At 45.0% G+C, this 15,347-nt stretch overlaps 1 protein-coding gene across 3 annotated transcripts in view; it reads right to left on the reverse strand.

Annotated features, from left to right (window-relative positions):
• The window catches only part of PCSK7 (proprotein convertase subtilisin/kexin type 7), a 217,822-nt gene that overhangs the window by 141,032 nt on the left and 61,443 nt on the right, over positions 1-15,347 (reverse strand). For all 3 annotated transcript variants that reach the window (XM_077456987.1, XM_077456985.1, XM_077456986.1), the window contains exons 7-8: positions 13,780-13,918; positions 474-574 (exon numbers count right to left, since the gene is read on the reverse strand). In XM_077456987.1, coding sequence (XP_077313113.1) covers positions 474-574; positions 13,780-13,918 — 240 coding nt within the window. The remainder of the gene's footprint in view (positions 1-473; positions 575-13,779; positions 13,919-15,347) is intronic.

Raw genomic sequence — 15,347 nt, forward strand, 5'->3', positions numbered from 1 at the left:
GGAAAAATGCTGCTAGCATGGAGGCTTGGCAGACAAACACAGCTCATGGGTTCTATGTAGATAGAGCAGAGAGAGACAGATCCATTACTGTATATGCAGACACTAGCAAAAACAACGGTGAGGATTATGCAGGCCTTTGCTATTTGCCAGAGTCCAATTACCAAGAGATGGGGCATAACTCAATGGTTTAAAAAAAATAGCTCCCCTGTGTCCTGTGAGGTACAATTAGGAAATATGATTTACAGCATGGTCTGTACAACTTTCCAAACCAATTTATGACAGATGAGGAAATAAGGAATTTGTATTTTCTTTGGAAATGCCCCTTAAACCATGGGCAACTTAGAATGCAGAGGCGAGAACAAAAAACACAAAATTAGACCAAATTAAGAAGGTGAGATATCTAGTCATTTAGACATTTTGAGGACACAAGATCTAAAGCAGCAGGAAATGCTAAAATAGATTTGACAACTTACAATACTCCTCATCTGCCGGTCTCCACTGCTGAAGGTCACCGCCAACATTGAGGCACACTCTTCTGCATAGAAAGGCATTTTACCAGCTTCATTAACAGCACCTGTAAACATACATTACACATTACATATATTACATACATATTTCACAAAGTGAATTGTACCAAAGCCTTTATTAGTGTACAGTATGAATGTGATTTTGTATTTGAAAACAACACCAAAAAGTAGTTCAGGTGTACATCAACCATTAGACACAATCAAAATTCTCAGAAAAGGAAGAGGACTTTGGCATTGTTCACACATATTTTAATATAATTAAAAGATAAAATGTATTCATGATATCAAAGAGTCATAAAAAATGAAAACATTTATTCGTAGAAACCTATAATGTAACAATACCCAGAAAAGGGGCTCTATGTTATGCATCAGATTTAATTTGCATAATATCTGCCTGCTGTTCCCAGGTCTTGCTGCACCCTACCTTATAAACAACATTAGTAATACAGTACATCCTGAAAGTATTCACAGCACTTCACTTTTTCCACAATTTGTTATTCCAAATTGGATTAAATTAATTATTTTCCTCAAAATTCTACAAACAATACCCCATAATGACAATGTGAAAGAAGTTTGTTTGAAATCAAATTTATAAAAAAAACACAAAAATAAAAATCACATGTACATAAATATACATAGCATCCTGTTTCCACTGATCATCCTTGAGGTGTTTCTATAACTTGATTGGAGTCTACCTGTTGTAAATTCAGTTGATTGGACAGGATTTGGAAAGGCACACACCTGTCTATACAAGGTCCCACAGTTAACAGAGCATGTCAGAGCACAAACCAAGCCATGAAGTCCAAGGAATTGACTGTAGACCCCCCAAGACAGGATTGTATTGAGGCACAGATCTGGGGTAGGCTCTGATAGAGCTCCAGCATTTCTCTGTGGAGAAACTTCCAGAAGAACAACCATCTCTGCAACATTCCACCAATCGGGCCTGTATGGTAGCGTGACCAGACAGAAGCCACTCCTCAGTAAAAGGCACGATAGGACCCTATGCACACAGCTACGATAACAAAGGAGTGGCTATGGGATAACTCTGATGGAGCTTGAGATGTCCTGCAAAGAATGGGAGAAGCTACCTAAAAATAGGTGTGCCAAGCTTGTAGCCACACACTCAAAAAGACTTGAGGCTGTAATTGGTACAAATGGCACTTCAACAAAGTACCGGGTATGTACTTTTATACTTATACTTATGTACATGTGATTTTTTTTTTTCGGTTATTTTTTAATAAATAAGTGAAGATTTCAAAACAAACTTCTTTCACGTTGTCATTATGGGGTATTGTTTGTAGAATTTTGAGGGAAAATAATGATTTTAGTCCATTTTGGAATAAGGCTATAACATATCTTAATGTGGAAAAAGTGAAACTCTGAATACTTTCAGGATGCCCTGTAAGTCCCCTTGGTGATAAAGCGCAATGGCTTAACAAATGTGTTTCCCCAAATACATATCATGGTGGTAATGCAGCAATAAAAGGGAACTCAAGGGATTGTGGGTGCTCTCCCTTTTTCAACACTCCTGGGAGATTACTCTTTTAATGAATTTTTGATACACTGAATATTTTTTATTATAAACAAAATAATATGTAAGTGATGCCTTAAAATGTCTTTCCTTACAGTGGGGATCGAAAGTTTGGGCACCCCTGGTAAAAATGTGTATTAATGTGCATAACGAAGCCAAGGAAAGATGGAAAATTCTACAAATGGCATCAAATTACAAATTAGACATTCTTATAATATGCCAAAAAAAGTTAGATTTTATTTCCATCATTTACACTTTCAAAATTACAGAAAACGAAAAAATGGCATCTGCAAAAGTTTGGGCACCCTGCAGAATTTATAGCATGCATTGCCCCCTTTGCAAAGCGGAGACCTGCCAGTGTCATGGATTGTTCTCAATCATCATCTGGGAAGACCAGGTGATGTTAATCTCAAAGGTTTTAAATAGCCAGACTCATCTGACCTTGCCCCAACAATCAGCACCATGTGTTCTTCTAAGCAGTTGTCTAGAAAACTGAAACTGAAAATAGTTGATGCTCACAAAGCTGGAGAAGGCTATAAGAAGATAGTAAAGCCTTTTCAGATGTCAATATCCTCTGTTCGGTATGTAATTAAGAAATGGCAGCCATCAGGAACAGTGGGAGTTAAAGCAAGATCTGGAAGACCAAGAAAAATATCAGACAGAACAGCTCGCAGGATTGTGAGAAAAGCAATTCAAAAGCCACGTTTGACTGCACGATCCCTCCAGAAAGATCTGGCAGACAGACACTGGAGTTGTGGTACACTATTCCACTATAAAGAAATACTTGTAGAAATATGGTCTTCATGGAAGAGTCATCAGAAGAAAACCTCTTCTACGTCCTTACCACAAAAATTAGCGTTTGAACTTTGCAAATGAACATATAGACAAGCCTGATGCATTTTGGAAACAAGTTCTGTGGACTGATGAGGTTAAAATAGAACTTTTTGGCCTGAATGAGAAAAGGTAGGTTTGGAGAAGAAAGGGCATAGAATTTAATGAAAAGAACCTCTGTCCAAGTGTTAAGCATGGGGGTGGATCAATCATGCTTTGGGGTTGTATTGCAGCCAGTGGCACAGGGAACATTTCACGAGTAGAAGGAAAAATGGATTCAATAAAATTTCAGCAAATTTTGGATGGTAACTTGATGCCATCTGTGAAAAAGCTGAAGTTAAAGAGAGGATGGCTTCTACAAATGGATAATGATCCTAAAACACACCTCAAAATCCACAGGGGATTACATCAAGAGGCGTAAACTGAAGGTTTTGCCATGGCCTTCACAATCTCCTGACCTCAACATTATTGAAAATCTATGGATAGACCTTAAAAGAGCAGTGCGTGACAGACAGCCCAGAAATCTCAAAGAACTGGAACACTTTTGTAAGGAAGAATGGGCAAAGATACCTCAAAACAAAAATTGAAAGACTCTTGGCTGGCTACAAAAAGCATTTACAAGCTGTGATACTTGCCAAAGGGGGCAGTACAAGATATTAACTCTTCAGGGTGCCCAAACTTTTGCAGATGCCATTTTTTTTGTTTTCTGTAATTTTGAAAGTGTAAATGATGGAAATAAAATCTAACTTTTTTTTGACATATTATAAGAATGTCTAATCTGTAATTTGATGCCATTTGGAGATTTTTCCATCTTTCCTTGGCTTCGTTATGCACATTAATACACATTTTTACCTGGGGTGCCCAAACTTTCGATCCCCACTGTATCTGAGCATTTTAGTATCATCTAATGCAGGCATCAATAAATGGTGGACCGCGGGCCGAATCCGGACCCAGTAGCAGCCCTATGCAGCCCGCAGCATCGTCAAATGGTTGCCCGAGTGTTCTCTCCCCTCTGCCGGCTCGTCTGCATGCCGCTAACATCCTTGAATTACATGGATGACTCTCCCTTCCTCGCCCTCCACACACTGCCCTACCTTATTCACACAAGCCTGGAAGTGATGCAGGTCCAGACAAAGGACGTAGGGGGTCTGTAATGGAGTGGAGTCTGTAAAGGGAGGTGGGAGGATCTGTAATAGTGAGGTCTGTAATGGGAGGGGGGTATCTGTGATAGTTGGAGGTCTGTAATGGGGGGGGGGGGGAGATCTGTGATAGTTGGAGTCTGTAATGGGGGGATATGTGATAGTGAGGTCCATAATGGGGGGGATCTGTGATAGTGGGGTCCGTAATGGGGGGGGATCTGCGATAGTGGGGTCTATAATGGGGGGGGTCTGTGATGGGGGGCGTATTTAAAGGGACACGCTGTGATGGGTCGGTCTCCGATGGGGGACTGTGATGTAAAAGGGAGATATGTGGTGTGAAGGGGGGACTGAGGGCACAGAGGTAAGGGCTTGTTCACACTTGTGCAGAGATATATAATAGAAAACAATCATGACGCGACGAGTCATCTCCAATATGACACTTGGACCTCCGCTGGAAGAAAATTTTACTGACCGGACCCCCGTGAATTTTAATTCAGTACCCCTGATCTAATGGATGTGGCACTGTATGTACAGAAAGTACCAGCAAGATACTGATACTGATCACTGGTTCTGTTAATAAGTTTAAACATAAAACCTATAATGTCATTACATAAACAATAAATACGTTAAAACATGAAATGGAGTGGCGCTAAATCTAAAACAATAATATTACTAGGTCAAACACCAACAAATATTGAGATGTCTGAATAAAATCTCAATCAAAAAAGAAACATATAGTATATAATATAATGCAAGAAAATATTAACCCAAAATATATTTTTGTATTTATTGCACATAACATTTATATATATTTTGGGTTATTGTTTTCTTGCATTCTATAATATATAGTTTCTTTTTTTGTCTGATTGAGATTTTATTCAGACATCTCAATATTTTTGGTGCTTCACCTAGGAACATTATTATTGTTTTATATTTAGTGCCACTATTTCATGTTTAAACTTATTTATTGTTTATGTGGTGACATTACAGGTTTTGGCAACTTTATTCCCACATTATATACATTTTTGGACATTGTTGTCCTATCTTTGCTCACATTTTTCTGTTATATTTTTATTAAGGTAATTTCTCTTTTGGCACCTACTCATCTTACACAGTATAGCACATACGTTAATTAAACACTCAAAATGGTTCTTTTATGCTTTTAGATAAAGCAAAGTCATTAAAACAAAAGGCTGAAGTTTTGCCATTTACTTACATTCAGTGGTGCAAGGCTTCACTGTTCTGGCTGCTCTTGAAAATTGGTGCACCATAGACTTTTATGGGGCTGTCTTTCAAAGCCAGAGGTGATCAACGACAGTCTTATAAAAGTCTATAAGACTGTAATATTCAGACGAGGCCAGGACAGTGAAGACTTATACTGTTGTATGGGGCCGCTGTAGATGGGGGAAAGCATGCATCTATGGGGGGAGGGGGGGGGGGGGTGGGTACATTAGGTCAGGGACAAAAACGGATAAGAGAAACAGAAGTATCTTTTTTTTTTATTATTATTATTTTTATTGATTTGCAAATAAAACGTAAAACAACTTACAGCCTATTGGGCATACCCAGGCTGATTACTACTACACCCTCCTGATTCAACAAACATGGAACAAACCCCCCCCCAAGATACGCCACTGGCGTATACAGCCAAAAACCCACCGTACACTCTAGCACCACTGCTCATCACTCAGGACAAATTTCAAGTTCGCTCATGCTCTACTGGAGGCTGTAAGCAATCCCAGGATGAAACATGCAAGCATTCCCCTCCCCCAAGCAACCCCTTACTGCCCCTGGAAGGAAAGACCCAGGGCTACAGAAGTGTCAATACCTTAGAACGCCTCCTCTAATTCCTAATGAAACTCTGTCAGTCAGCAATCGAGTCAGCATTGGTGTCTCGCGACTCCGTCCATATGTCCCATACTTTGTGAAACTTGGCTCCGCAGCCTCGCGAAAGATAGGTGGCCTTGTATAGTGGAAGAGCCGTGTTCACTAAACTCTTCCAGAAATTAATAGAGGGGGCCACCGGAGCCTTCCATTTAAGAACAATAGACTTACGGGCATAGTATAACAATAAGCCCAGGAGTGTTCTGAGCACTCGGCGTGGAGCCAGCGATCCGACCAACCCCAATAGGCACATCTCAACAGACAACGGTACAGTTACGGTGGTAACAGACCGAATAAAGTTAGTCACCTCCACCCAAAAACTAGCTATTTGAGGACAGCCCCAGAACATATGCATAAAATCCACTGAGAGTGAGTTGCACCTCCAACAGGAGGCAGGGACAGATGGGTAGATTCTGTGGAGACGTTGCGAAGTGTAATATACCCTATGCACTATTTTAAATTGCACCAATCTATCTCTGGCTGACACTAACTGTAAGAAAGGATACTCCCAGACGTCCTCCCAGTCATCTGTGTCCAAAGAGGAAGAATCCACCTCCCACTTTGTCCTCAGGATTTCGAGACCGGTATGAACATTTGGGAGCAAAACCTTATATATGGCCGACAGAGGTTTAGACAGATCATCGTCCCTGAGCAGAGTCTCTAGCCTCGAGGTGTAGAACGCCACTGGGGCGTTTCCAAACTGTGATCGAAAGGCATGGTTAAGTTGTAGGAATCTGAATAAATGTGAGTTAGACAAGGCATACTGTTGCTTCAGCCTGTCAAAGGTCTGTATTTTGCCCTCAAAACAAAGTTGCTCAATATATTTGATACCCCTGCTGGCCCATACACTAGGGTCAGGAATAGAGCCAAATTCCGGTAAATTCGGGTTAAACCAAAGAGGACTATGCGGAGAGATGTGCCCCGAAGGTACTGGGCACATCGAGTTAGCTATGTTCCATGCCCTCACAACCGCCCGCATTGCGGCAGTAAGAGAGAACGGGGCCCGAAGACCACGATACATTAAGTTTCTCAGTGCCTCATATGACCCCAACCACGCCGCCTCCAGAACCACCGCCGCATTGGACTCACCCGAAACCAGCCAATTGTGGGCATGGGACAGAAGGGCTGCCACATAATAGGAGTGTAGGTCTGGGCAAGCTAAACCACCCTCACCCCAAGGCCTCTGCAACACCGTCAGCTTAAACCTCGGCTGTCCAGCGCCCCAGAGAAACGACACCAGAAGAGAGTTGATCATGCGGAATATTTTTTTAGGAATCCAGATTGGAGCATGTCTGAGAACATAGAGGAAAGCAGGCAAAAGCTTCTTTTTAAATAAATTAATCCTCCCAATCAAGGTGAGAGGGAGATGCGACCATGCCTTCAGTCTAGTCCTCATCTTCTGCACCAATGGATCCAGATTATGGGCACAAAAATCAGAGGTAGAGGAGGAAATATAAATTCCCAAATAGTTGATTGTGTCCTTCCACATTAATGGTAGGTCGGGATCTGCTGCCGCTTTAGCCCCCCTGTCTATGGACATGATTTGAGATTTGTCCCAATTTACCTTCAACCCAGAACAAGCAGTGAAATGGGAAAGAATGAGCAGCGTCTCCCGGAGAGACTGGGCAGGGTCCCTTAAAAAAAGAGTATGAGATCGTCTGCATATAAAGCTACCTTTTCCTGTATGGAACCCACCCGTATCCCACGAACCCCCTCCGCCTTCCTGAGGGCCGACGCAAGTGGCTCCATTGCCAGGGCAAAAAGAGCCGGCAATAATGGGCAACCCTGCCTCGTTCCCCTCCGAACAGCGAAAGGCGCTGACAAGGTGCCACATATCTTAATCTGTGCCGAGGGCTCCTTATATAACACGTGAATCCATTTACGAAATTCCTCTCCAAAACCCATAACCTCCAGTACCAGAGATATAAACTGCCATGCCACAGAATCGAAAGCTTTTTCGATATCCAATGTCACTATTACCCTCGTGGAAGACTCAGTGGTTGGCAACTGCAAATGAGTAAATACTCTTCGCAAATTTATGTCCGTGGACTTCCCTGGCATAAATCCGGTCTGGTCTATATCAATCAGGGATGGCAGGACCGTTCATAACCTGGTGGCCAGAATTTTCGTCAAAATCTTCAGGTCAAAATTTAGCAGGGAAATCGGTCTATAGGAAGCACAGCGGGAGATGTCCTTGCCAGGCTTGGGAATAAGCACTATGTGTGCTTGATACATGGACGGAGGGAGTGCCATCTGAGTTTTACTGTCAGAGAATACTTTCAACAATTTGGGAGCGACCAGTGGGGCATACAACCTGTACCACTCGCCAGGTAGGCCATCGGGTCCAGGTGTCTTCCCGCCAGGAAATGAGCAAATTGCCTCTTCTATTTCCTCCAAAGTAAAATCCTTGTCTAGAAATGCACAATCCTCATGTGATAGAGTGGGCAAATCCAGAGAGGAGAGAAACTCCCTCTGCTCTTCCACCGACCCCCCTGGGACTTCAGCATACAGTTTTTCATAAAAGGCTTTAAATTCAGTAAGTATCAGATCAGGTGCGGACACTAACTGACCATGAGACCCTCGGATCTCCGAAACCACTGTCTGCATTTTAGAGTCAGCCACTAAATTCGCTAGAAGCTTACTGTTTTTGTCCCCAGATTCAAAGATTTTCCCCGCCAAGGACTTCAAATCTAAATGAGTAGCCTCAGCAAGGTGAAGGGACAAGGCCCGTCGTGTCTCAGCCAGCCGAGTAAAGCGCTCCAAGGTCGGCGAGTCGGAAAATGCCTCAGCCGCCTCGGCCCCCCTCGAGCGTTCGTATCTGGGATGACAGCTCACAGCGGATCGCCTTAATAGCCGAAATATCTTCTCCTCTGGTGTTGGCCTTAAAGGCGTCCCAAACCATCTGTGCCGAGGTAGAACCTTCGTTCAACTCCCAGTATTGTTGCAGTTTAGGAGCGAGCTCCTCCCCCACCCGCAAGTCCTGCACCCATTTGGGCGCCAGGCGCCAACAAGCATTACCCCTGGCGTTCGACAACTGTAAGGTAACCTCCAAAGGTGCGTGGTCAGAGAGACCTGCAGGCAAATACAGTGCCCTCCTCACCGATGTCAGGGCCCCAGAGTTGCCGAAGGCCATGTCTATCCTGGAGCCCGATTTATGTGTGGAAGAGTGAAAAGAGTAGGCCCTAGCATCAGCATGCTTCCATCTCCAGATCTCAGTATAATCAAAAGTTTTAGCCCATTGCAGTAGCTCTGGTGAATATATCCTATTTGGGTTGGACGAATCCAGGGATGGATCCAAGATGGAATTAAAATCTCCTGCTATATACAACCTGGAGAATTGGAGGGGAGCCCGCAGTTCACTAATCCTATACAAGATCTGTGGATGGAAGGGGGGGGCAGGTATACATTGATGAAATCATAGACCACCTGGCTAATCTCTAATAACAGGATAATGAATCTGCCTCCTTGATCAGTGTGCAGGTGAACAACCTTATAAGCTAGAGACTTACTTAGCAAGATGGCCACACCCCTCGCATAACTAGAATACGTAGCATGGAACGCTTGTCTCACCCAAGGCCTGCGCAGTGCCAGTATTTTATTCCCCAGAAGGTGAGTCTCCTGGAGAAAAAGGACATGGGGTCTATGACTATTCAGGTATTTAAACATCAAGGCCCTCTTAACCTTATCATTAAGACCCCGAACATTCCAAGACACCAGTCTCAAATCCATTGAAACAGTTGGTAACATGTTATAGCATAGCAATACCTGCACAATATCCCCTTATCCTGCCAGTGAGCATGATACCTGGAAGTATAACATACAAAACAGATGCGATAATCAGTGGATTCAGAGTGCACAGTGGAAAAAAAATAAAAAAGAAGAGATTATTAAAACAAAAAAGAAGAAAAAAAAAAAGATAACCCGCAACTCCCTACCGGCCATGAGTGCCCTAATTGGGAATAAACGAAAAAACAAATGGGCACTAAAAAACATGGCCAGTTTAATACCCAAAACCTAACCAAAACTTAAACCTCCAGACTTTTAACAAAAAAAAAGTTCCGAAAGCCGCGGCCCCTCTAAGCCGCTTACTCCTCGTCAAGGCAGAAAAAAACCCTCCTGTGATGAGGGGGGAGAACTAATAAGTCCTTAAAGCGGAGGTCCACCCTAAAATGGACCTTCCGCTCATCGGAATCCTCCCCCCCTCCGGCGCCACAATTGGCACCTTTCAGGGGGGAGGGGGGTGCAGTTACCTGGATAATCCAGGTAACTGCACCCACTTTCGGGATAGCTCTCTGCGGAAAGGGGCGTAGATTACGCCCCTTTCCGCAAGTGCCCGCCCCCTTCCGCAAGTGCCCCGCTGCCTGCTGGGAAACACACAGATCCCAGAGGCAGCGGGGACCGTCCTTATTGCGCAGCGCTACTCGCGCATGCGCAGTAGGGAACCGGGAAATGAAGCCGAAAGGCTCCATTTCCTGATTCCCATACCCAAGATGGCGGCGGCAACACCCGAGTACCGATCTAGAGATCGGCTTCGGGTGCCGACATCGCGGGCGCGCTGGACAGGTAAGTGTCACTATTTTAAAAGTCAGCAGCTGCAGTATTTGTAGCTGCTGGCTTTTAAAAAAAAAAAAAAACGCGGAGTCCCGGCGGACTCCCGCTTTAAGTGTCCTGCATCTGGGGAGCTCCAAGTGAAAAGGAAGTAGCTAAAAGGACAAAACCTATGGCAAAAAAAACAAACAATGCGGATTCAGGAAGGATCAACTTGAGCGATGGCAAGGCACCTCAAATGCCCTAGGAGAGGTGGAGGTCAGTACGTCAATCGCTGGCATTGAGGAGGAAGGTGCGCCCGCCCATCCAGTGGGCAAGTAGTATCCTGTGAGTCCCGCAGCAACAGTAACAACAAACAGCTAGCAAACACAAAAAGTCAGGGAGCCCATATCAGGATAATAATCCAGGCAAGCAGTACCCCCCCGTCAACCTAGGGATAGCGGTAAAAGATTAACGTAGAGTGATCAGCCAGTCATTTGCTTCCTCAGGCGTGTCAAAGAACTTCACCGATCCATTATAAGGCACCCGAAGGCGGCTGGGGTATAACATAATGTATTTAATATCCTTTTCCCGTAGGCGCCTGCGAACATCATTAAAGGACTTTCTCTTGCGCTGCAAGTCTGCCGAGAAGTCCGGGAACAGTAGGATTGAGGAGTTTCCATATGGTAGAGAAGGGTGTTTACGAGCTGCCGAAAGGATCCTGTCCCGGTCCCTGAAATTCAAGAAGCGGACCAAGAAGGGTCGGGGATTTGCCCCAGGGATGCAACGTCCTGTAGGTACACGATGAGCACGCTCGACAACATACATCGGGGAAACTTCCGCGAGGCTCATTAGCTTCTTGAAAAAGTCTTCCGCAAACTCCCCTGGCCGGTCACCCTCCTCACCCTCCGGCAGACCTAAGACACGGATATTGTTGCGTCTTGCTCTGTTCTCCGCATCATCAGCTTTAGCGACGAGCAATTGTACCGTGCGTTGCAGGTCCGCTATGTTGTTGGTGTGGGTAGCTGTGAAGTCCTCAGCTGCAGAGATTCGTGATTCTGATTCAGTCAGCCTGCCCCTGATCTTATCCAGGTCATTCCTAATGAGATTACATTCTGCTGCAAGGTGGTCTATTCATACCAGCATAGAGGTTTTACTTTGTTCAATAGCAGCTAGGATCACCGCAGTACTGTCCTGGGAGGGGGGGGGGGGGGGTAGGCAGAGCCACCCCAGAGGAAGAACCGGACTCCATGGCTAGTTCCGCAAGCAGCGATTGCACCCTCCCAATAAGAGAGGGATCCGGCTGAGTGGGGGCGGATCAGGAGCAGGACAGCTCAGTGCAGAAGAGCTCTTAGGCCGGTGTTTAGGGCCCATGAAGGGGATTTGGGCTGTAGACGTCCGTGAGCCTCCGCTCCTCACAGTTGAAATCCTTTAGCAGCAAGGCACAGTCAGTTACACTATATGGCAGGGCCCAGGGAGCTGGATGGATGGATGCAATGTCTGTCAGATAAGAATAGTTGTCGGGGCCCTCAGTCTGTGCACCAGAACGGCCCCCCTAAAAGGGGTAACAGTGTCCAGCAAGAGATGAAGAGAGCTGTGTCCAAATTGCAGGGGTCAGGCCGACCACCTCACTCCCCCTCCAGCCACTGGGAAAGGGCTGCAAGTGACTCCCAGGCTGTGTTAGGCCAGGCCAGGGCAGCTATGATAGTTCCACAGCCCCCCACTAGCTCCAGCTAGGATGGTCAGGTAGGTGACAGTCCCCCACCGGCCGACAGCCTCCTCCGCCGCTCCGCTGGCCGATCGCAGCGCTCCCCCGCCGGCCGGCCGTCTAGGAAAGTCCGGTCCGCGGCAGGCTTCACTAGGCCGCGCTAGGCCTCAGGCCCGAAAATCAGCGCCGGCGTTCCGCGGGAAAACGGGACAGCCCAGGGGCACAAGGGGGTGGTGGATGGATGGAGAGGAGCCTCTTACCTCTCCCACAGGCCCCGGATCAGACCCGATTGCCCCGCACAGGCCGGGAAGATGGCGTCAGGCACGAGGAGGATGAGCAGCCGTATCCCGGGCTCCACGGTCCCACCGGTCCACAATTGCCCCTCAGGGTGCAGTGCAGTAGGGCAGTAGTCCCTCTGGCCGACAAATCGCTCCGTTTGGGCCTCTAGATTCACAGGATGGCACAGGATTAGAATTCAGACGGCCGGAGCTCCCCAAACACACGTCTGCTCTCACTTACATCCGGACACGCCCCCAACAGAAGTATCTTTAACTTATTTTTTTATTTTGTGTTGAAGGTCTAGCCACATACACATGCTGCACTAACTGAACGTGTTAACTTAAACATTTTAAGTAAAACTTTAGTAGTTTTGTACGTATGGCTTCCCTTAATGTAATACAGGCAGGATAATACTTTTTTGTCAGGTAAATATGAAATATTAAATAGAAAAAAAAGGCTCAATAACGCAAACATAGGATGGGAAGGACCCCCACAAAAGCCATAAAAAGTCTATAATGAAGTACAAGTTAAAAGTCCACTATAGTGATGGTTGCTGCATTTCTCAGGATATTGGCTCTCCTCTATACAATGTAAAAACAAAAGTAAACAAAGTAGTCGCCATCTAAGTGTATGTATTAATTAAATGAACACTAAAACCAATTAAGATTGCATTGCTGGTTACGATTTCTCCCTTAGACTTCTCCTGCTCATCTATCAGCCCAGTGGAGCCTCTCCCTTACAGGAGACACAGTGGTTGTACCCAGCTCATGACGGATCTAGTTGCCATCCTCACCATCATGCAGCCATGGTCCCATCCTGTTGCAGTGTGATATAGAGTCTACCAAGCCACCCCTGGACTATTGACCATACAGACAGACTGACTGATGAGATGTCCAATTTCTCTTCCATCCCGTGAGTGCAATCTTAATTGGTTTTAATGTTCATTTAATACATAGATACAGTAGATGGTGGCACCTGTTTCCCTTTTTTTTTACAAAATATGAAATATTACATTTAAATACATTGAGGAAGCTATGACCTCCTTTCATTTTTTTCCAGGTTCTCCCTAACTCCTGTTGGAAAAAGTGTTTACAGAGCTCAAAAGCTCAAGTTGATTTTTTTTTTACACTGTTAAAATCAGTCAAAGCCGTGGCTGCGCCTCACCAACCTCTGTCTGGGGTTCAATAAGAAAGAGTGAGCCCAAAGGTAGGCAGCTTCAACATAAATGGATATACATATCCAGATAAAACATCAATTTAAAAAATATGGACTTAAAAAACAAATACAATTGATGCACAACTAATGTAGTTTCTCTTGACTGTAAAAAAAAATAAAAAATACAAATACATTTACCTATAGTGACAGTATAAATAGAGTTGGCATAGCCATCGTAATTACAGTTATCCTTGTATTGGCCTCCATTACCACTGGCCACTACAAAAATGCTTCCAAATCCTTTCCGTCCAGCAATGACTCCATGCTGTAAGGCAGCCTAAAGGTGGGAGTAAGGAAAAAAAAAAAAAAGAAGAGGATAATAATACAATATACTATAGTGTTATAGATACAAAGATTCTGGTGAGGAAAAAAAATAGGATTTTTGTACTCACCGTAAAATCCTTTTCTCTGAAGTTCATTGACGGACACAGCACATTTAATCTTGACCTTAGGGTTATATCGCCACCTTCAGGAGAGGACAACAGCAAACTGCACAGTACCGCCCAGGGGGTCCTATTGGCTATAACCCATCACTCTGCTTCCAGCAGCTCAGTTTGTCAAAAGCAGTACAAACAGAAATAGGAGGGGTGGGTGCTGTGTCAGTCAATGAACGTCAGAGAAAAGGATTTTACGGTGAGTACAAAAATCCTATTTTCTCTTTCATTCATTGACGGACACAGCACCTTTAATATTGACCTTAGGGACGTCCCCAAGCAGTGTCAAAAAATTAGGAGTGGGGACAGCAAGAAAATAAACTCCACCCATAACAAAAAGAACTCCTCAACAGAGGAGATGCAACCTTAAACGGCCACCTGCAAAACCTTGCAGCCGAAGCAAGCATCCGAAGATCCGCTCACATCAACCTTGTAAAATTTTGTAAAAGGGAGAATGGACGACTAGGTCGCAGCCTTACACACCTGGGAAACAGACACTTGATGTCAGAAAGCCCAGGAGGCACCAATTGCCCTGGTTGAACGTGCCGTGCCAGGAAAGGGGGGTGCCCGATCCCTTATGGCATAAACCTGAACCACGATCTGTCTGATCCACGAGAAATGGTGGCCGACGAGACCACCAGGGCCTTCTTCAGACCAGTCACCGATACAAAAAGCGAGTCTGACCTCCAGAAAGCAGTCATAGAAGACAGGTACACCCGCAGAAGAATGCAAAGCAACCTCTTTGGGATGTGACAGCTGAGGACATAAGGACAGAAGCACAATGTCCTCATTTAGATGAAAGGCCGAAACAACCTTTGGAAGAAACAAAGGCTGAGGAAGCAGCACCGCCTTATCCTGGTGGAGGATCAAGTAGGGAGACTTGCATGACAAGGCCGCCAACTCAGAACCCCTCCTGGCAGATGTAATAGCCACTAGAAAGACTACTTTCTGAGAGAGTGTCAATAAGGGAATCTCCCTAATATTTTCAAATGGCGGTTTCTGAAGCACCGAGAGCACCAGATTTAAATCCCACGGAGGCATCGGTGGTCGAACCGGAGTGGCCACATGTCGAACCCACTGAACAAACGTACTCACCAATGAATGAGTCACGAAAGGTCGCTGAAAAAAGACAGCCAAAGCTGATACCTGTCCCTTAATGGTACTTAATGCAAGTTTCTGATCTACTCCTCGCTGCAAAAACAGCAGGATCCTGGAAACTGAGTATGTGCGTGGACGCCACCCCATATCCTTACACATGGAGATGTAGGCCTT

This window comes from Lithobates pipiens, unplaced genomic scaffold (assembly GCF_037356315.1).
Source record: "Lithobates pipiens isolate NorthernLeopardFrog02 unplaced genomic scaffold, aLitPip1_a1.2 Scaffold_27, whole genome shotgun sequence".
Classification (NCBI taxonomy): domain Eukaryota; kingdom Metazoa; phylum Chordata; class Amphibia; order Anura; family Ranidae; genus Lithobates; species Lithobates pipiens.